At 35.8% G+C, this 23255-nt stretch overlaps 2 protein-coding genes and 1 pseudogene across 2 annotated transcripts; 1 reads left to right on the plus strand and 2 right to left on the minus strand.

Annotated features, from left to right (window-relative positions):
- Window positions 1–5176: 5176 nt before the first annotated feature.
- Window positions 5177–5996, plus strand: LOC110021359 (uncharacterized oxidoreductase At4g09670-like). The gene has a single exon (XM_020719818.1). It carries the CDS (start codon window positions 5200–5202, stop codon window positions 5824–5826), a length of 627 nt encoding a protein of 208 aa, XP_020575477.1. The 5' UTR covers window positions 5177–5199; the 3' UTR covers window positions 5827–5996.
- Window positions 5997–15221: 9225 nt separating this feature from the next.
- Window positions 15222–16958, minus strand: LOC110021408 (annotated as a pseudogene).
- A 1813-nt stretch (window positions 16959–18771) lies between these two features.
- Window positions 18772–19622, minus strand: LOC110021409 (pleiotropic drug resistance protein 1-like). Its single transcript, XM_020719892.1, has 3 exons — window positions 19219–19622; window positions 18995–19115; window positions 18772–18876 (listed from the first exon to the last, which is right to left on the minus strand). Exons 1-3 carry the CDS (start codon window positions 19533–19535, stop codon window positions 18772–18774), a joined length of 543 nt encoding a protein of 180 aa, XP_020575551.1. The 5' UTR covers window positions 19536–19622.
- Between the last annotated feature and the right edge of the window lie 3633 nt (window positions 19623–23255).

Raw genomic sequence — 23255 nt, forward strand, 5'->3', positions numbered from 1 at the left:
ATCTTCTAAACCCTTTTCCCTCTCCAATTGATGGTACGTAGTTTCATAAAGAGAGAATAGACATACTGATCCAAAACTCTTAATTAGCGCTTTATACATCTGCAAATCACAGAAATTACTGCAAAAGCTGAAATTTTCAGTTTGATTAACTTTTAATTACAACTGTTTTAAAATTTGTATTCACTTTATTAGCAAATAAAGAAATATAGATGGACCAATAGTAAGCTTAATTAGTAATAACTTAATTAAGTAATAGGAAAACACTAGCGACAAGAACAAACAATCAATCAAAGAAGAAGACAAACTTTCCAATCTCATCCCCTCTCTTGTATTGCCATTAAATTTGGGTTACATCGAAGAATGTTAAATTTCAATTTTCACATAGCCCATGATGAAAAAATATTACTATCATGACTTTGAATAAGTGAAATACCTCTTTTCATGCATTGGCAATGTGGTAGTTATATATATGTATGTAAAAATTAAAATTTATGTGCTATATATGTAAATATATAAGTACTGGGGGGTATGTATGTAAATCTTTCTTCAATTTAAAGCAAATAAATATAATAAGAGCTTGATAGACACCCTCCTAGGAAAATTCCAACGCATGCTTCAGCATAATACAACTCTACCTTTCCATATGTGATAATAATGTTTTAAATCGTGTCATTGATTAATTTATTTATTGTCCTTTGCTCAACACTACGGTCCAGCCGTAACGTTTATAATAACTACAACTAATTATATATATATATATATATATGAATGGTTGGAGGCTTCGATATGAGTCTCGGTCATCAATCATGCTCCAATAATTCAAGTACTACATCTTACACTCGAAGAGAATCGAACCCCAAATCAAATGAGACTTACAACTAACAAGCAAATGTTGGATCAATTGATTTGAATACGTGGTGTAACTAATAATATATATACAAGTTTAGATGCATGCATGTATATGAAGTAAAAATTTCAGGCTTAAGGTTTGGAATTTTTATTTTATAGAAAAGACGCATAGTAAGTTGAGAGTGAAGTTGTGCCTCTCCATCCTCATGATTTCTATCCTTTCATAATTGCAAAGCTTGACTAAACCAGTTTTACAGCTACGGATTCCATTTCTTCTGGAGTTATGTAGGTGCGAAGTTTGTCTTTAACTAAAACTTTACACTTTTAATGTTTGAATATATTGATGCATCATTAAGTTTTCTTTCGTTCCACAACATTTATCTATTCAAAATAATAATTTTGAATTATAAAGAAATGCATATAAAATTTATCTTGCTATTGGCATAATTTTATTTTTCAAATTTTTAAGATCATATCTATTTGATATGCCAACAACAAAGTTTCATCATTCGACATAAATCTCAAGATGCCGCAGGAATCTCAAGACGTAACATACATCTTCAAGCAATTTTTTAAGCAAGGAATATCTGAATTTCAATTAAAAATCATCCATAACTCCAATTTCAACAAACTTACAATAAAATTGAACGGTTCGACAAGATGAACATTATGACACCAAAGTTGGTCGAATTTTAATCAAATTAAGCCCATATCATACTGTTAAACCACTTTTGAAAGTTTCTAGTATCCAATTAGAGGGTCAAATGGATTTTAAATTTGACAAACTAATATTCAAATCGAGTGTTTTGATGAGACAAATCCAATGAGTCCAAGATCACTCAATTATAACATTGTTAACGCACTCAAATGTATGCAAAACATCATTTGATCAAGGGGATCTGTTTACAACGTCCGACGAAGTGTTCTGTATTCTTTCCTTATTTGCCTCGAGATTTTTTTCTAGACTCTATAGATATAATCATACCCCTTAGTGAAAAGGGACAATTATCTGAACTTGGAGAAAAATTGAAGAAGAAACTTGAAGTTAGTGTTCTCCACTGAAGATCCAACTAACACTTCCTACTCATGCCACCATTGATTACTGTCGATCACCGCTCTCCGTCCTTCATCAATATCTATCAAACTCCTCTTGCTTCTTATAACGAAACACCATACTGAATAATGACCATTATCATGGAGTAACTAAATATTGTACAAAGTAACGACCAATGTGACAGAGAACAGAGCATTATATGAAGTAATTTGTCATCCACGCAATGTCACACTTTAAAGATTATGTACCGAAGTTCCTCAAGTACAACCGCTCTCGAAAGTTATGCAACGTGAAATACCTTGTCATGCATTAGCATGCCAGAAAATTGATATAAATATAAATATGAAACTTCTTTTTAAGTGTTATATATGAAAATAAATAGGAATTGTGCTGCATGCGTGTAATTTTTTAATATATTATACTTATCTTTAAATAAATCAAAATTTTTAAAATTCATGCTAATTATCCACCCTTAACCCAATATCCTTTTTTAAACATTGAAGCAAAGGAGATAAAATAAATATAAATAAATAATTCAACTAAAATAAATGATTCGCGAATCGCGAACCCTACAAATAAAGCATAGCGGTCTCATACCTCCACAACTAGAAAAAAAAAATCTCGCTCTTTGAGAACACAGAGTGAGCAGAAATGGCTCAGCCGGGTCATCGCTCATGCTCCAATAATTCGAGTACTACATCTTACACTCGAGGATAATTGAACCCCAGATCAGATGAGACTTACAACTGACAAGCAGATGTCGGATCAATTGATTTGAGTACGTGGTGTAACTAATAGTATATATACAGGTTTGGATGCATGCATGTATATGAAGTAAAAATTTCAGGCTTAAGATTTGGAATTTTTATTTTATAGAAAAGACACATAGTAAGTTGAGAGTGAAGTTGTGCCTATCCATGCTTATGATTTCTATACTTTCATAGTTGCAAAGCTTGACTAAACCAGTTTTACAGCTATGGATTCCATTTCTTCTGGAGTTATGTAGGTGCGAAGTTTGTCTTTAACTAAAGCTATACAATTTTAATGTTTGAATATATTGATGCATCATTAAGTTTTCTTTCGTTCCACAACATTTATCTATTCAAAATAGGGGTGTAAACGAATTGAATAAGGACAAACAGAATTTGGTTCATGTTCGATTTATTTGAAATTTAATTTATTTGAAATAAGCTCGTGTTTGAACTTATTCGCGAAGTTACTGTTCGTGTTCGTTTCTTGACGAATAAGCCGAACACCAACTGAACACGAGCTATTGGCGAACGACGAGTTAATTTGACATATTAGTATATTACTAATATAGTATATTCATATATTATTATTATTGACTTGACGAGATGAACATTATGATGCCAAAGTTGGTCAAATTTTAGTCAAATTAAGCTCGGATCATACTGCTAAACCACCCTTGAAAGCTTCCATTGTCTAATTAGAGAGTTAAATGAATTTCAAAATTGACAAACTTATAGTCAAATCGAGTGTTTTAATGAGACGAATCCAACGAACCCAATATCACTCAATTCTGACACTGTTAAGGCACTTAAATGCATGCAAAACATCATTTGATCGAGGGGATTTGTTTACACCGTCTGACAAAGTGTTCTGTATTCTTTCCTTATTTGCCTCGAGGTATTTTCTAGACTCTATACATATAATAGTACCCTTTAATGAAAGGGGACCATTATCTGAACTTGAGAAGGAAAATTGGAGAAGAAACTGAAAGCTAGTGTTCTCCATTGAATATCCAACTAACACTTCCTACTCATGCCACCACTGATCATTATCGATCACAGCTCTCCGACCTTCATCGATCTCTATGAAGCCCCCCTTGCTTGTTATAATGAAGCACTATACCGAACAATAACCATTATTGTGGAGTAACTAAATACAGTGCAAAGTAATGACCAATGTCACAGAGATCAGAGCATTCTACGAAGCAATTTATCACCCACACAATGACACACTTTAAAGATTATGTACCGAAGTTCCTCAAATGCAACCGCTCGCAAACGTTATGCAAGGTGAAATACCTTGCCATGCATAAGCATACTAGAAAATTGTTATAAATATAAATATCAAACTTCTTTTCAAGTCTTATATATGACAATAAATAGGAATTGTGCTGCATGCGTGTAATCTTTTAATATATTAAACTCATCTTTAAATAAATCAAGATTTTAAAAATTCATGCTAATTATCACCCCTTAACCCAATATTCATTTTTAAAAATTGAAGCAGGGAAAATAAATAAATAAAAATAAATAATTCGAGCAAAACAAATTCGCGAGTAGCCGCCTCCTACCTCCACCACTAACCAAAAAAAGAAAGCCTTCAAAATCTCGCTCTCTTTGACGATTTTGAGAACACAGAGTGAGCAGAAATGGCTCAGCCGATCCGATTTGGCATCATGGGCTGCGCAGACATAGCTCGCAAGCTATCCCGCGCCATCAACCTCTCTCCAAACGCCACCATCGTCGCCGTCGGAAGCAGATCCGAAGAGAAAGCACGGCGCTTCATCACTGACAACGGCCTGCCGGCGACCACGAGGCCCCCCGGCAGCAAATTTATTATATATTATAATTTATAAAGTTTAATTTTTTAAAATATCATATTTTTTATATATAATTATTTTAAATTATTTTATATTTTGAACAATAACTATTCGAACTCAAACAAAGGCATCACTGTTCATGCTTGATTCGTGTAACTAACCAATGAAAAAAAATGTTCGCGTTCGTTTCGTTTACTTATTGAACAAATCGAACACGAGCTTATTGACGAACCAAACACGAATCATTCGGGAACAACGAGTTTTTTTTTGACAGCCCTACTAGTGAGTACATAAACAAGATTCCAAAAAACACAATCATAAAAAGAAAAAAAAATTACCATCAAATTCATGAATTTATACATATTACGATCACAAACAAGACTCCAAAAAATACAAACATAAAAAGAAATAAAATTTACCATCAAATTCATGAATTTATACATATTACGATCAAATTATATTGAGAATGAAAAACCATTAAAAATGAAAAACACAAACTATGACTTTACTCAATTTGAATTTCAATAATTGCCTTAAAAAGAACATTAAATTTAGAAATAGTCATGCATGCATTGTAAACCGCTCAGTTTTTCTCGACTTTCCACAATCTAATAATCAGATTTATGCAGGTGAGCTGCATTGCAAGCGTCTATGCGGAGGGTAATTTCTTCCATGACAACATACGTGCAAAGCCTGACTGATTTTCCGCAATCTAATAATCAGATTTATGCAGGTGAGCAGCATTGCAAGCGTCTATGCGGAGGGCAATTTCTTCCATGACAACATACGTGCAAAGCCTGACCTGGATGCACTCGGAGCTCTCGGCGATATCGGCTGGTACTGCATCCGCGCCATTTTATGGGCTTCCAATTACAACTTACCCAAAACCGCCGCAGCATTTCCCAACCCCGTCAAGAACGAAGCTGGAGTAATTCTCTCATGCGGAGCTTCTCTGCACTGGGAAGACGGAACTGTTGCAACCTTTCACTGCTCCTTCCTCGCTCACCTCACATTTGAAGTTATGATCGTTGGATCCAAAGGAACTTTATCTCTCAGCGACTTCGTGATTCCTTTTGAGGAGAACTCTGCGCCTTTCACCTCTGTATCAGAATCTGGGTTCAAGGAGCTTGTGAGGGGATGGACGGCGTTACCCAGTACGAAGGTTGTGCCGACCGAGCTTCCGCAGGATGCTCGGATGGTGGAGGAGTTCTCTAGATTGGCTGGAGAAATCAGAGATAAGGGAGCTACGCCTGAGAAGAAATGGCCGGTGGTTAGTAGGAAGACGCAGGTTGTGCTTGATGCTGTAAAGGAATCCATTGACAAGGAATTCAAGGTTGTTGAGATTGTGGAATGAGGAGGAGCTTCGTCATCCTGCTGGAAGTGAGTTCACTTTAGTTTAATCCGCTCAAATAAGTGTTCTGTGGGTTAGTTTAAGATATCATCACTTTTGTTGCTGTGTGGTCGAATGCAGACATGGTTACTGTTATAACTAAAGCATACCGTCGAGCCTTTTTTCTTTTTTCCTTTTCATTAGCATGTAAATTGGCACAGATGTTATAGTTTTGGCGGTATGGTTGGTATAAGGGTGATATTGAGGTGAATACCACCCCAATACCACCAACCCGCACCTAATCTGCACCTAACTCGTTCTTGAGCGATATTTTTACAATTAACCGAGGTTAAAGAACTCAAAGGGACAAAAATACTGTGCAAACTAGATTTAGCACATTAATGGTGTCAAATCGAGTGCATAAGCCTAGGCAAAATTGACCTGCCCGAAACTGCTAGACCTAAGCCCAACCTGCTGAAAGTCTAACCCGAACAAAGCCAACTTTAACCTGACTAGCCCAAACCTATCACTGCATAACCATTTAATATAAACATAATAATTATTTGGGTAAAATTCAGGTTTGAGTCATGTTCAAATTGGTGGGTCAAATCAGTGTTAATTAGGTTGGTGTGTCAACTAAAGCTCAAACCAAACCCAAAAATTAAATGTGTTGGGATTTTGGATCCGAATCAAACCAGAAAATTACTCGTCAACACGAGTCCAAATTTTTTTCAGTTGGGTTCGAGTCGAATTGATGTGTAGGGCCAATATTTGACACCCTTATAACACACTGGCAATCCTTCACAAATGATTGAGAAAGACAACTAAGCAGTGTCATGCATTACAACAATAAAAAGACCCAAATAAAGAGCACCAAAAAAACACTTCCAAAATCGTCTACCAAAGCTAGGAGCAGCATCAAAAGGCTAAATGAACCCAAAACTAAACAAGAATATGTAACAAAGCAACCCATGTTTCCACACAAACTAAAGACCAGAAGGAATCCCAATAAAGGCAACTGATAAGATAGAAGACACAATAGTAAAACAGGGATGAGGGTACATGTTTCATCAGCTAGCATCTTCTCCGGCAAGTTAGTACTCTAGAACATGAGCAGAACAAGCTACAGATGAATTGGAATTGTTAGAAGGAAAAACATTAGTTCATCTTAACCGCATTAGAATACTTGTGTTGTTCTAACTAATATAAACTTACTATAAGATATAACAGAATGGCAGAGGTTGCAATCAAACCAGGACAGCTGGATGGCCAGGATTAAATGATTTCATAATTGCATTGGCAGCAGACCAATGGTTTCATAAGTGCCGTAGCTATCAACGCCCCTCAAATTAAGAAATCTTTGAAATCGTTAATTTGCTTTGCAGTGTTCGAGAGCAATTTTTGGTAAGAGATTTGATTAAATTATATTCTATTTGATTTTGAGTATTCACATGATGTACAAAATATACTTTGAATTGATACAATCACAAATAAAGTGAAAATCAAACTCAATGTGCTTTGTTTGAGCATGAAAAATGGAATTGTTGGCGATAGAAAGAGCTGAAATATTGTCATAGTAGAGATGAGAATTTATAGTGATTCCGAATTTGAACAGTAACTGGCGAAAATAAAATAATCAGGTAGTTGCAAGGGCACGATATTCAGCTTCTGTTTAAGAGTTAGGAACAGTTAATTGACTATACAAGAGATTAGAGCTGATTCAGGGAACATACAATTTCCATCAACAGTCACCAGCCCAGTTGGAGTTTGAGTACGCATATAGAAAAGGAGGGCCATGGTGCACGGGCAGGCCGTATGATAGGGTGGCTTTGATGTAGCGCAGGACACACTTTAATTACCCAAAATGAATGGAGGCTGGGTGATGCATTCTTTGGCGGAGCTGATTAATGACAGATGAAAGATCTAGACTTGCGGTTGTTCAATATTGATGAGAGACAACAAGGCGATTATAATATTCATGGTAGTGGATTGTGGTGTTGGCGCAACTGCAAGCTGAAGTATAATTTTGTCCCGGCCTCGATTCCTGCCTCTATCCATAACCAATGAAAGATAAAAATCCAGCAAGTTTGTGAATTGGGTGGCCCGAGCTACTTCGTTTGCTTGACTGATTTATTCACTACATAATACAACAACAACAACAAAGCCTTAATACCGATATGTGGGGTCTGCTACATGAATCCATTTTGTCCATTGCATCAGTGCCATGTTTTAATTTAGTTCTAATAAGTTAAGATCATTTTTTATACAATAATCCCAAGTCTTCCAAGTCTACCTCTGTCTTTCTTAACATAAGTCGAATCTAAAATATCTAGTTTCCTAATCGGATCATCAGACGGTCGACGTTTAATATAACCAAACCATCTAAAGATAGCTTTCTCAAATTTTGTCCGTCACTGGAGCTACACCAACCCTATCACAGATATAATCATTTCGCATTTTGTCTCTAAGTGTAAAGCCACTCAGCCTCCTAATCATTCTCATCTTAGCAACACTTAACCTAGTATTATGCTTCTCTTTTAAATGCCAACATTCAACGCCATAGAGCATTGCAAGTCTCACCGCCCTCTTATAAAATTTTCTTTTCAGTCTAAGCAGTACTTTTCTATCACACAAAAGGCCTGAAGCATTCCTCCACTTCAACCAACCAACTACATAATAATAATTATAAATCATCAAGATTTATTGGGTTGAGATTTGTCCTAATTACAGTTTTGAATGATTGATAGCTTAGACGTAAGCCACCGAGAGTATATAAAATAATGTCTTCTAGGTGCAGGGGTGTTTCTGATGCTGCAATTAAGTCTACCTTGGCTTTAATTTGGTTAGAGAGATTCAATCATACTTTTTGTTCCCATTGAAATGTGATGAAACTCGTTCTTAAGTTGGATGAGGTGAGCACAAATTGCAGATTGTAACCGAAATTCAGAGTAAGCCAGATTTCCATGCATGAATCTATATTGAGAAAATATAGAAGAATGGATGTTGAGATGGTCGAATAAATAGCTGATGCCAAGTTTTGATCTATTAGGATCCAAAGGGTGTAGTTCGGATTTGTAACAATAGTTGTACTTTATATGAGAATAGTAGCAGCTGGAGGTGCATTGAACCATCCAAATAGAATTGGAAGCCATTAGCTCAAAATATTTGAGAAGCTGAGATCTCCAAGTGGGAAAGTTATCTGGTGTAAGTTGGGTGTGGAAAGTTTTTTTAATATTTGACATAAGAACTTTAGTTGTGAGGTAATTGCAAGTTCCGTTAAATGCGATGGAAGATTGTTTGTTGAATTAATAGTATAAACAGCTGGATTATCCATGAAGACAGATGGGAAACAGAAAATATAAGACTAGAGAAAAAAAGGACGACCAGGCAGAAGCTCTGATACCGTAAAGACTTCATCTGTTTCATCAGCTACAACCTTCTCCTACAAGTTAGTACTCCAGAACACCAGCATAACGAGCTACAAATGAATAGGAATTATTAGAAGGAAAAATCTTCAAGCATCCTCACTACATTAGGAGACATGTATTATTCTAATATAAACTAGTTATAAGGCGTAAAGGAATGGAAGATGTTGTTATCAAACCAGGACAGCTGAATGGCTAGGATTAAATCAAGAAGTAGTGGAAAAGGATTTGTAGCAAACCAAATGATTTCTGTTATGGAAAGCAATAAATCCAAAGCTTGTTTACTAGGAAGCGTGTATATTAGGAAGCTTGATATTGGACAACATAAAGGAGATCTAATTACATCATTGTTTTTAAATTAGAGATATTCCTAATCTATAAACGTGGGAGTATATAAAAATATGTAACATATGTTTTTCGATTAATAGAATAAGAGAAAGAGTGATGTTTCCCTTCACATGATATTAGAGCCTAGTTGAATCGTTCCCGACCGCGTCGTTCATCTTCAACGTTACCATCTGGAAATTGTTTGTCGTTTGTTTCGTTGGGGTTGTTTGGATCTCTAGAGATGTTGTCAATATTGCTAAGTGTCAAGAACAAATTCGGCTTCATTCACATTGTCTGCATCTGCTTTGTCTTCATCTTGCATCATTTGTACCCTCCATCTGTCATCGTATGCATCTGCTTCATCCGTCCTATCTGCATCAACGAGGTTGGGGCATCGATAAAGCTTTGGTTTGTTTTGGTCGCTCGGTTTGCTTCATCTGCTTGGGTCGATTTCTTTGGTTGTTGTGTTCGGCTGCTTAGTTAGGCTTCTTTGGCTACGCCAGTTTCTTTTTTTTCTTTATTCAACTATCATTTAATTGTTGGTCATCAAGTTATTTTTCCCCTAGTGCTTTGGTCACTCCTTCGGCTCGTCCTTCGGCACTAAATGTCATCTATTATCGCAGGTGAACAAAAACAACTTGTGACAGATTTGGTTTCATTAGTGGCTAAGATTACATATGAAAATTTAAATGACATCAATTATTTTTACTAGAATAAAATTGTGAGACTCAATTTAAGAAGTATATCTTAAGAGAGTCACTACATTGATAATGCTCTAGTTGAGACTGAGTTAAATTATTCTGAGTGGATAAGAGTGGATGCTCAACTTTTGATACAAATACAAAACTATATCGAACCTGATAAATTTGGTTATATTACTCATTGCGACTATGTTATAGATGTGATGAAGGATTGACGTTTGTGCTTTTTGGGAGAAAATATTTCTTGAATCTTTGATGTGTTAAAGGAGTTTTATCTAGCTGAACAAAATGATTAGCCACTTAACACATCACATGCACTTTAAATGTGTGTATACGAAGAATTGAATGCACTATTGCCCTTCAGTACCGATGTTTGTATTCATCAGCTCCAAAGAGACTTTCTAGCTGCCCTCAATTCTTAGTATGAAGATGTCAAATCACAGATCATATCTGACACTAGAGTTACTACTCTGAGGGAAGCCTCCATTCAAGTGTTTGTGCACTATTTTGAGTTCTCAAGCCTCACACGTGCAACAACTTAATTTTCTTGCTAGTCAGAAAAACATACATGACTAAATCTCAGTCACAGGTCAATTATTGAAGTGGAACTCTAACTTCTAATAATCTAGGGTTGAGGGTAGTTTGCTACTACTGTTATGAACCTAGTCATACGATAATAGTGTAAGAAGTTGCTCAAAAAGATCCATAAGGGTTCTAGATCACAACAATCTCACACAGTCACTACTAATAAGGCCTCTCAGAGTCAGAATTTTTCGATCTCTACATATGAATATGTTAAGTTCATCCAATTTCAGGAAGCATTGAAGAAATTCGCCTCTATCATTGCCCTTGCTGAGTCGGCTAACAATGATACTTGTCTTTTTTTCCTCTTCCACACACATGTCACTCAACAATTGATGGAATCCATGTTGACACACACATGTATAATGAGGAAAATATAGTTTATAACAGTAGATGTGGAGCTGTTGCATAGAATATATTAACAATATGTGATTTCAACATTTATTTTACATTCACAATAACTGATTGGGAATGGAGTATACATGACAATATAATATTTAAATTTGCAACATGGCGGCTCGAATACAAATTTACGATGCCTCCACAGGGTTGGTGCATTTAACTAATCCATCAGTATTATATTTCCATTTGAACTAATCCAGTAATGTTATTATTATTCAAGAAAGTATTACCTCATGGATTCAGGATATCCATAGCAACGAGATTTTTTGAAACCATTTCCCAACACGAGATATCGCCTCCCTGACTTTGATCGTAGGAGTCAAGTGATTAGAGAAAGAAATAAACTCTTCAACAAAAGACACTTATCATTACGTAGTGTTATCGAGTAAGCATTTGGTGTATGAAAGAAGAAGTGGGTCATATTCCGAGATATGCCCATATATTCTTTAAAAAAAAAAGGTGAAGATAGTCTTTACAACGACAGTCCTCCATAATTTTATATGGAGAAATCCATCTCAATATAATATTAATTTCAGGATCTTAGATGTGATCCTACCAACATGCTTGAGAAAACTAACATCAAGCTAGACCTTCAGTGCAAGAAGAGGAATGTAGAGTGATCAAGTACAATACTTCTGAGGGAGATGACATCGAGGAGATAACTAGTGTTTTCGTGAATGTAACGACCTTACTTATTTAGCATCACCTAATTACTTGTAATTGCTATTTACTTGTAATTGATTATTCATATTTTATTTCTAGGTTTTTCTATGGATGTATTTTTTTTAAAATATATATATAACAACATGTGTTGTACCTTCTTCTATGTGCACCGATAAACTTTAATTCTTAATTTTTTTTAGAATTCCCCAAATGTTGTATCAACTTATTTTTTTTAATTAGAGCAATATCGTATTATAATAACATGAAATATGAGTTCAAAATCATCATTTTTTTTTTTAATTAGAGCAATATCATATTATAATAACATGAAATATGAGTTCAAAATCATCAAGTATTTCAAAAGTTTCACTTTATTATTGTGGCAATATGTGTATTCAGTAGCAGTCCAGGTGAGAAGGCAGTTACAATAGAAGATTTTATTCTTGTCCTAGAAACATGACTCCTAAGGCCTGCGACTACTTACATTGGGTTGATGACACAGACGAGATACCTCAAGACTGTGATCAATCAAGGAGAGATGCAGGGATGGAGAAGAGATTGTCCCGAAGACTTGATCATTAGGATTTCAAGACAAATATCCTTCTAGGTTTGTTGATTAATGTTGTCTTCATTATTGTAGTCGTTTGCTTCAAATAGTTAATTTTTTTTTTTATGTAATGGCGTATCTTGGACTGGACTATCAATTATTTTAGCAGTATGATATATTTAAGTTATTTAGTTTTGAATGTTTTAAAAATTGTACTTATTTTAATGTATTACATTTATAAGGGCAAAACACTCTTTAGATCTTCCAAACAGACAACTACTTCTTCATCAGTAGTCTTTCTGACATCTCCTGAAAAGTTGTTTCTCTAGGAAACAGCTTTACAACAGCTTCTTGAAAGAACAACAGACGCCTCAAACACACCCTTAGTCTCTAGGTGGGGCTTGGAGAAGATTAAGCATAGCAGACGCCTCAAACACACCCTAGTCTCTAGGTGGGGCTTGGAGAAGATTAAGCATAAGTAATCCTCATATGTGCATGCCTCCTATAATTTTTTTTTTCTAGTTGGAAATCAAATTGCATATCTAAATTCATATATAACTATATTGCTCTGATTGTTATCCAACAATTAGATTTAATGCCTAAGGAAATTGCTCGACACAAAGGCAATATCTAATATTATGATTTCTCATATCAAAACACAGCATGCATGACAAAAAGATATTACAATAATGTTTGGTTGTGAGGACTTGTATCGATTGTACTTTCAGTTCATGGAGGTCATATATTGCTTCTTATATGGAACTTTCTATAGAATACAAGCTAGTACATTTCCACAGCATGTTTTAAAATATTGAGTCATGCATTTTTAACTAAAAATTATATCATCATGTTCGTAATATGAATGAGACAAATTTCTTTAAAAGATACAGAGATGCATCACTCATCATTGGTATCAATGCCATTGATGTAAATAATGATTTATTTTCATCAACATTTGTGTAATGAGTCATATAAATGGTTCCTCGGACCTGATTTGCTAGAACCTATTCATCTTTGTAGGTGTCCATACATAAGTTCATATTGGTGTGGTTGGCGGCTGCTATGAATTATTACTTTTAAGTAGCACATAGACAATATTTAAAGATGTTAGAACTAGCACTTAGGAGTACGGTTGCACCAAATATTAGTGCCGTGTACAATAAAAAAATATTAGGGTGGCCATAATATTGATGAAGTCATAGCATTTTTTTCAGCACATGAAAGGCATTATAAATTTTAAAGATGAAGCTTATAAATGGCTCAATGAGCGACATGTACTGAATAGGTCTTATATTAAAATATGCTCCGCTCTTATTTAAATACTTGTTAGCATAATTTACTTCAACATTGTTGCATTATTTGTCAAGATTTAAAATATAGATTGCAGTATTTACCAATGAATGAGTCGTCATTTTCTGCACATATGATGATATTGTGATAAAAAAATGAGTGTGACGTGGGAATATATAAAGGGTTGAACTGTATAAATATGTGTGAGTTTCAAGTTTTTGATATATTATGCTGAGTTTTTTTGTGTTAACATTACATCCGTAGTAGAATGTAGATGCTTTTATAATCAAGCACAAATCTATCATATGTTGTGTGCACATGCGATTATTGGACTTTTCATGAAATGTTAAAAATGACAATTGATAAGATTTACATACACCACTGTACATCCTCCTACAAATATCAAGAAAGAGCATTCATAACTAAAGCAAAAAAATATGAGCTTAAAGTTGATCCCTCATGTAGTCCAACAGAAATAATAAAATATTTGGTCAATCCTCCTCCGGTTAAAATATAAGTAACAACTCTAGTATACATATCTTTAATGACTTGAATATACATCATATCAACCCCTTTATGCTCAAGAACTCTCCAACGGATATCTATTGGAACCTTATCGCAAGCATTTTCAAAATCAATAAAAATCATATCTGGATCCTTTTTACTATCTATAAACTTCTCATTTTCATATTATAAATGTTACGGTAAACTATGAAGATCAACAAAGCCATACATGGGAAAAGAGGTTAAGAGTCTACAACTATAAAAATACAAAATCATACAAAAAAAATTTCACATATTTCTATAAGTCTCATATAAAATATACATGACAACCTTACAAAAGCAACTTAACATGACTCAATTCTACTTAACATGCCCTAACACACAAGCAAAAGCATGCATGCATTACGAGGCAAAGCGCACTTGCAAAATTCCCTGAAACAAGAGATCAAAAAATGAAAATTACAAAAGTGATTGGATTGATAAGTACAATTCCAAGCAACAAATGATCAGAGCATGAAAAGTACAAATCTAGATGAATAAAGGGAGTAAGCAATAAATAAAAGCATTCGGAAAAAAGGCCCACAACAGTCAACCATTTTTCAGGTTCAGAACTCCAGCGAGATGCAATGAGGAATCAATGTTCCCGTTTCAAATTCCAAAACAAACTTTTCCCACCACTCAACTGATCCCTGCAAACCCCCGGCGTTTGTTTTCGTAACCTTGACTCCTGCACAAAAGACCTCCATTCCCTCTTCCCTCATCCAGCCTTCCCAAACCAAACCCAGCAGGTCACCCAAATTGGCCAGTCCTGCCGCATCTATAAAATCTGGTAGCTCCTTATCCAGTCCCTCCACTCTCTTGCATTCATTCTTGGTGAAATCATACCCTTTGATACTCCCCCAGTAGTTATACCAGTACATAACTTCCCCCACAGCAGCCGTCCTACCCCTCCCACCCAAATCCAGCGTTGCAGGCAAATTACTCCATGCCTTCTCCTGAGTTAATGCTACCTCTGTCGCAGCCACAGCGGGATCGAATGCCACGTCGCCCTGATCCGCCTTCGCAAGCAGCTTTCCCCCAATAACTGCATTCCCGTGCATCCGCTTCATTCGGCTTCTCTCGAATCTCTGGCGGGCTTGAGATTCGCCGCCATTGCTCCTTCTCCGGGTTGAATTCCTCGGCCCAATATTCATTGATGGGCAGACAGCCCCCTAAGACGTAGATCCGGCCAGAAACCACACCGGCAGCGGCAAACTCGCGGGAAGCAAACATAGGGGGGCCGAGGCGCCAGCAATTAAATCGTGCATCGTATATTTGGAGAACGGGAGAAGAAGGAATGCCTTGGTTGGAGCCCCCTTGGTAGGAAGAGTGAGTGACCAAGGCCGACAGCGGTGTAATTTACTCTTTATTATTATGTTTATTAATTTTTTTTTTTTTAGGCGGGGGCTAAAAATTTAAATTTAAGTGTTAGTTATGTAAATACATATAATTGAGTTGAATGTATATAAATCTTCGAAACTAAAGTTTAGGAGTAAGATATGTAAATAGATAAGAATGGGATTTGGGTGGTATGTATGTAAATTTCTCTTATATTATTTATCCTTCCTACTACTTATAGGTATGTATGAGTTGTAGGTTTCCAGGTTTTCCCATATTAAAAAATGAAATATTATTATAATACATTCATACATTTGTAACTAATATATCATTTATTAAGATCCCATAACTGAGGATAGTGCCGCTAAATTTCTATAACTGCCTTGAACACTGCTTTACATCTGTAATTGTCCAATTTGTTTGTTTGGAATTCATTCGGTCGCCCATAACTCGTTCGACGAACCCTACATCATTCGGTCGTCTACAATGATCATCAGTCCCCCAATTTGTGGAGACTGAATGTGAAAATAAATCATTTTATGTTAATCATTTTATGTTAAAATAAACACCCAACTCTATGGAGAGCAAGCCAACGCCAACCGGAATATCTTCAAGGGAGAGCCAAACAGCCGGTTTTAATAGCAGGAAGAGAGGAGCCCGTAAAGGAAAAAATAAATGCCTTTAATTAATTCCTTCCGTGAAGAGTCTATATATATATATGTAGGAGAATCCTGGAAATATTCACACTAATTTTCTTCCTGTATTCATATAAGGCAATGGCAACTGACTTGTCTGGTTCAATTAAAGAGGCAGGGGTCCAAGCCAGGGGAAGGAGCCCCCGAGTAGGAAGAGTGAGTGACCAAGACCGACAGCGGTGCATCCGCAGGTAGGGGTAAGGGGCGAAGCGGGTAGGGGGATGAGAGGAGGGGAATGATTCCGGCGGAGACTATCGTGGAGATACCAGCGAGATGAGATTGGCCATCGGGGGGGTGGAAATTGATGAAGAGGAAGTGCTGGGAGGCACCGACTTCGAGGCGGACGGAGAAAAGAAGAGGGGAGCGAAGTAAGAAGCGCCAGGCACGTGATACAGCTGCGAGGAAGGGATGATGCGATCGCGGGACTCGAGCAATGCAGAGGATGGCTAGGTCGTCGGGAAGTGAAGGTATGAGGCGAGATAACGGCGTTTGTGTCGCCGGAGAAGAGTTTGAGAGGAAAGGAGGAGCTTTGATCATTGTTATTGTTTACTCAGCTGGGATCGATTATGGATCCACGCGAGCACAGGCGGCTGCGAGGTGGGCGCAGAGGGAACGGCGCAGGGGCACAGTGAAAGAAATAAATTTGGAGACATGGGGTGTAATTTACTATTTATTATTATGTTTATTAATATTTATTTTCTTAGGCGGGGGCTATAACTTTTTCATACAAGAGATGGTGAAGTGTAAAGATTTAAATTTAAGTGTTCGTTATGTAAATACATATAATTGAGTTGAATGTATATAAATCTTCGAAACTAAAGTTTAGGAGTAAGATATGTAAATAGATAAGAATGGGATTTGGGTGGTATGTATGTAAATTTCTCTTATATTATTTATCCTTCCTACTACTTATAGGTATTCTTCCTACTTATAGGTATGTACGAGTTGTAAGTTTTCAGGTTTTCCCATATTAAAAAATGAAATATTATTATAATACATTCATACATTTGTAACTAATATATCACCATAACTGAGGATAGTGCCGCTAAACTTCTATAACTGCCTTGAACACTGCTTTACATCTCTAATTGTCCAATTTGTTTGTTTGGAATTCATTCGGTCGGCGATAACTTGTTCGACGAACCCTACATCATTCGGTGATTTACAATGATCATCAGTCTCCACAAGACTGAATGTGAAAATAAGTCATTTTATGTTAATCATTTTATGATAAAATAAACATCCAACTTTATGGAGAGCAAGCCAACGCCAACAGGAATACCTCCAAGGGAGAGCCAAACATCCGGTTTTAATAGCAGGAAGAGAGGAGCCCATTAAGGAAACAATAAATGCCTTTAATTAATTCCTTCCGTGAAGAGTCTATATATATATATGTAGGAGAATCCTGGAAATATTCACACTAATTTTCTTCCTGTATTCATAGTGAATTAATTTCTTCCTGTATTCATATAAGGCAATGGCAACCGACTTTTCTGGTTCAATTAAAGAGGCAGGGGTCCAAGCCAGGGAAGGCACAGCTAATTCTTTCCAGGAAAAGGAAAAAATAAATAAAGAAACAATTAATACACCAATATATATATCATAGACGCAGAATCCGCCCAATTTAGTCAGTGGACCGGGCTATACAATACCGAACAAGTTGTGGTGCTCACCCGGTCGTCCTATGAGATTGACCGATCGTTTGCGCGAACAGTTTATATTCTCTGTCTCAAGCTATTTCTCCTCAAGATTCGTGTAAGCACATTCCTGATGTACATATATGTAAGATGGTACTTATGTAAAAATTGAAGTTTAGGTCTTACATGTATAAATACATGAGAATTGAATGATATTTATGCAAAATTTTTCATTAAAATATTGTTTTGATTGACAGTTTATCCTTGAGATACATGTAACTGAAGTTTTTAATTATGTATGTTCTTGTTTGATGACTCATGCATGAATGGAGAAATGATTGTATTTATCTAATTTTAGGAAGATATTGGAGTTCCGATATTCTAATTAAATCACCTAAATTTTGATCATCCAAAATATTTCATATCACAATAAAAAATTCCACTACTTTAAATTTTTAAAAAGTGAAATATACATTTTCACGCATAAAAAAAGGGGCGTATATGTTAAAATTGAGGCTTTGTGGTCGTATATGTAAATATAAAAAAATTGAGTGGTATGTTTGTAAGTCTTTCTTTTTTATTTGGCCACGCCTCTCTCCTTGAATTTGGTTCTGTTACAGCGGGCAAAGTAGTTACGTCTTCAATATAGCATGATCAAGAAATTAATCAGTCATAGAAAATTATTGCGGACAACAGAACTTCTGGAAACTCGATTAAAAAATCATTGACCAAATATCAACATAATTACGTTTAATAATAATGATAATAATAATAAAACACTAACAGAAAGATATCTCAAAGAAACGCAATAAATTGAAATTAATGTTGGATATACCGTCGGGGCTTGATGACTCCGCTGACATCATGAAGGATGGTTAGAGGCTTCTTCTTGTTTGGCAATATATGTAGGCGATTTGCAATGCTCTTGATCAAGCAACATAGAAAAAAAAATCAACGTCAGTATCCATGTCCCTGTAATTTAAAATTTCATCTTCTAATCTCTTAATTAAGCATTCGCAAACTAAAAGAAATTAATGATTACCTCAAAAATATTGATGAAAGAATTAAAAAGTGTAGGCAATCCTCTATCACCCACATATGCCTCCGCTTCAATACTGAGATGCTCATACCGCACCTCAATGGTTGGAAGCTCAATCCCAACCCTAAAAATGAGCACAAACAAAAGAAATTTAATAATTAACTAATTACAAAAAGAAATGAAGCAATCTGAGCAATTGATTCAGCAAATAGTAATTAATTGCATACCTATCCATTCTGTCTCTAAGCTTCATCAGAAACTTCTCATTATCCTCCTCCGCAACTCTCACCAGCCTCTCCAACAACTCCTTCCTCTCTTGAAATCCTAGGTTTTCTATATCAATCTCCTTCCCCCCTCCTTCCGCCATGGTGAGTAAGCCTTTCCTCAACCTGTTGTAGGTAGGGAGCTTCTCGAGAGCAGCCCATTTTAGGGCTTCCTCGTCATCTTCTTCGTGCGCCGATCTTGAAAAGATTTCATCGGCTTTCCAAATGGAAGAGTTTCCTGATCTCGTGCTCCCCAAACGAGCCACCGCAGCGGCGTCCATTGAAGCTCTCTCTCTTACTGTATCCTTCTCCTTCTTCCTCTTCTTCTTCTATCCGCTTCTCTGCCTCTTGTTACAGATGAGAGAAATTGGTTCCTGTTAATGGATCACTACCAATAGGGAAACCATCTCCAGAACTTGAACCTATCCCAGATTTGATGACGCGGTTTCATGCTCGGCCTTGGATCATTGCTGGTGAAAAACTGCACCAGTATTACTCTCCATGCATGTCGAATAATGACAAATGTTGTCAAGCTACTCCACTCAATTCCAGAAATTTTTTATGACATACCCCTCTAATTACTTAATGATCCCGATAGTTTCTTATATGTAAGGATTTATGAAGTTGACACCACTACTTGAATATTTTAATCCCCGGTAATGACACTAAAAACTTGATCCCAAGTAAAGTAAGATTTCAATTATATTTGTAGGGATTCTACGCAAGTATACGTATCGTTATCAAGTAATATATGGCTTTTGGATTAAGCCCTGAATATCGATCCCACGGAGATCGAGGTTAATCACGATAACTTTCAAGAGAAATTCTAACTTAGAATAACACAGCCTAGCTTGGATGGTCAATAAAAGTTTGGTTTTGATTTTATCCTATAATTACCACTACAATACTACCTCTACTCTTAAACTAAATTACTTAATGAAAATAAAAAAGTGGGGTTTGGTATATTAAAAGCACTCTTCCTCATACAATGAAATTAGTGACATGTGTAAAAGTAAAACAAGTAGTGAGAGTGATTGTGACAGATAAAAGCAATTATATTCTTTACCCTTATTACAGATGCTATAAAGAACATTGGTTAATCTAAAGCTTGAATAGTTTTTAAGACGGGCTAGGCAAGGAAAATACACGCTCCCCCTCCAGAGTTCCTAGAATAACACACCTTAACTTGGAAGGTCGATAAAAGTTTAATTTTGATTATATACTACAATTATCACTACAATACTACTTCTACTATTAAACTAAAATACTTAGTGAAAATCAAAAAGTGGGGTTTAATATATTAAAAGTACTCTTCCTCATGCAATGAAATTAGTGACATGTGTAAAAGTAAAACAAGTAGTGAGAGAGATTGTGAAAAAAAAGGAGCAATTATATTCCTTACCCTTACTAGAGATGCTATAAAGAACATTGGTTAATCTAAAGTTTGAATAATTTTGAAGACGGGCTAGGCAGAGAAGATACTAGCTCTCACTATATAGTTCCCTCTTATTCCTCTACCTAGAGGCTAACATCTCACATCAAAACCTAAAACAATAGACCAAATTAAGGGGCTTTAGCCTGTCACTGCAAAGTCCTCTAATTATACAACCATTAAAGATAATTTCTCTATTAATTTGCACTCAACTATATGGACTACATTCTCATCCATACAATCTCATGTGATTCTACCACAGTTGATTGAGACAATACCATCCCAGATCTTACATGTTCTCACAATAGATTTTAACATGCAAGCTGATCAAGCTTACATGTAAATGAAGAACAAAGTAAAATCATCATAGCATATTTTCACTCTACTCAATTCTATATCCTACACATGCATAGTAATTCATTATAAGAGGGAAGAGTAAAGAAACAACTTACAACAAATGGAGAAACAACAAGAACATTTCATTGAACAAGACTTTGAAACCATACAAAAAAACTATTAAATTCAAATCAAAATACAATGAAAATACCTATCTCAGATGTAAATCAAACTCTTCTTGTATAATAAAAACAATCTCTTTACAATCTTCTCCAAGAACAAAGTGAAAAGAAAAGAAGAAATCTCTCACTCTATCTCTTTCTCTCTCATCTTGCCGCCCCACTTGGGGCTCACACCCAAGCCTTCTTCCTCTTCTCCAAGTCTTCTTCTCCTCTTCTAATTAGTTTCAAAGTCCAAGAGTTATTTTAAAACATTTTCAAGCCTTTTTTTATAATTTCCCAAGAGATGTTTAAGTGTCTCTTAAAAAATGTCCAGAATCAATGATTCTTCCCAAAAGGTGTCTCAAGTGCCTCTTAATTACTCCTTATAAACGCCTCAAATCTTTCTAGAAAGTCCATTTTATCCTTTCCAACGAATTCCCCAAGAGATGCACAAAGCACCGCTTCAGAAATCGTCCAAATCCGATGTATATTCTAGAAGATATGTTGAAAACCGTCTTTGGCGCCTAAGCGCCGTTTTTGGGCGCTTAAGCACCCCCTCTCTGTCTGGTGGCGCCTAAGCGCCGGGCATAAGCACTTAAGTGTTCGGTTTAGGTCTGCATGACTCCGGTGTGCCCCGATTTGCTCCAGTTTGCTTTGTTTTGGTTCATTTTTATTCCTTTTGCTCCAATCACTCCAAATTCTTCAATTTGATGTACCTACAACCAGAAACACAAGAAAACATACATTTAAAGTGCAATATCATTATAAAATATAACATACAAAATAGTACATTTTTAGGTCCATCACTTCTTCACATATAAAAAGTACTGCCCATAATACATCTGAAGGATCTAAACAAGCGAGAGGATTTCTTCATGCTGCTCCCTAAATGGAGGATTCCTTACCTCTGTTATTTTTTAGAGAGTCGGACTAGTTAGATGACATGCATATTTTTTTTTACTTGTTGCTCCTATAGCAGAGTGACTTTGTATTATTTGACATTTCTATTATAAAATATGGCTTCTGTCTATTATTTTTGACATTTAATCATTTGTGGATTTCCGTGGTTAAACTATTTTCATTGCGCGCAAGTTTAGCATTTACCTGCATTGAGAATAACATGTTTTTTTAAAATAAGTTTAACATTATTCTTTCACGCAAATGGAGCCACAAAATGAAGAGAAGATTATAGAGATAGTTGAGCAAGTGACAATCATTACCTTACCAGCATTGTTTGTCAAATTCATGAAACTACCAGAGACATATTTGTAAAATAAGGCATTACCGGCACAGTTTGTTTGATCCAGCACTCTACAAAGACGAGAACCAAGTATTTCCACGCTGGGGTAAACACTTTGGTTAAAATGACTATGAACTTTGTCAAACCACTAGACCCATCTTTTTCTCAAACGCCTCAGGAAATTCGTAGCGATTCGAGGTATAAGTTGTTTTTCAAGAGATTGATCTCACTCTCTATTTGTACTTCAACAACAACAACAACAACAACAAAGCCTTAATCCCACCACGAGGGGTCGGCTACATGATTCATTTTTTTTCCATTGCATCTTATTTAGTATCATATTTTCATTTAGTTCTAATATATTAAGATCATTTTTTATAAAATAAGCCCAAGTCTACCTCAGCCTTTCTTAACATAAGTCAAATCTAAAACATCTGCTCTCCTAATCGGATCATCAGATGGTCAATGTTTAATAAGACCAAACCATCTAAGACAACTTTTTCTAGTTTTGTCCATCATTGGGGCTACACCAAACCTATCATGAATATAATCATTTCGTATTTTATCTCTAAGTGTAAAGCTACTCATCCACCTAATCATTCTCATCTCAACAACACTTAACTTAGTTTCATGCTTCTCTTTAAAAGGCCAACATTCAGCTCCATTGAGCAGTACTAGTCTCACCACCCTCTTATAAAATTTTCCTTTCAGTCTAAGTGGTACTTTTCTATCACACAAAAGGCCTGAAGCATTCCTCCACTTCAACCAACCAACTTGAATTCTACTATTAACATCCTCATCTATATCACTATCACTTTGAACAATAGACATG

The sequence above is a fragment of the Phalaenopsis equestris genome, unplaced genomic scaffold (genome assembly GCF_001263595.1).
Source record: "Phalaenopsis equestris unplaced genomic scaffold, ASM126359v1 Scaffold000134, whole genome shotgun sequence".
Lineage (NCBI taxonomy): Eukaryota > Viridiplantae > Streptophyta > Magnoliopsida > Asparagales > Orchidaceae > Phalaenopsis > Phalaenopsis equestris.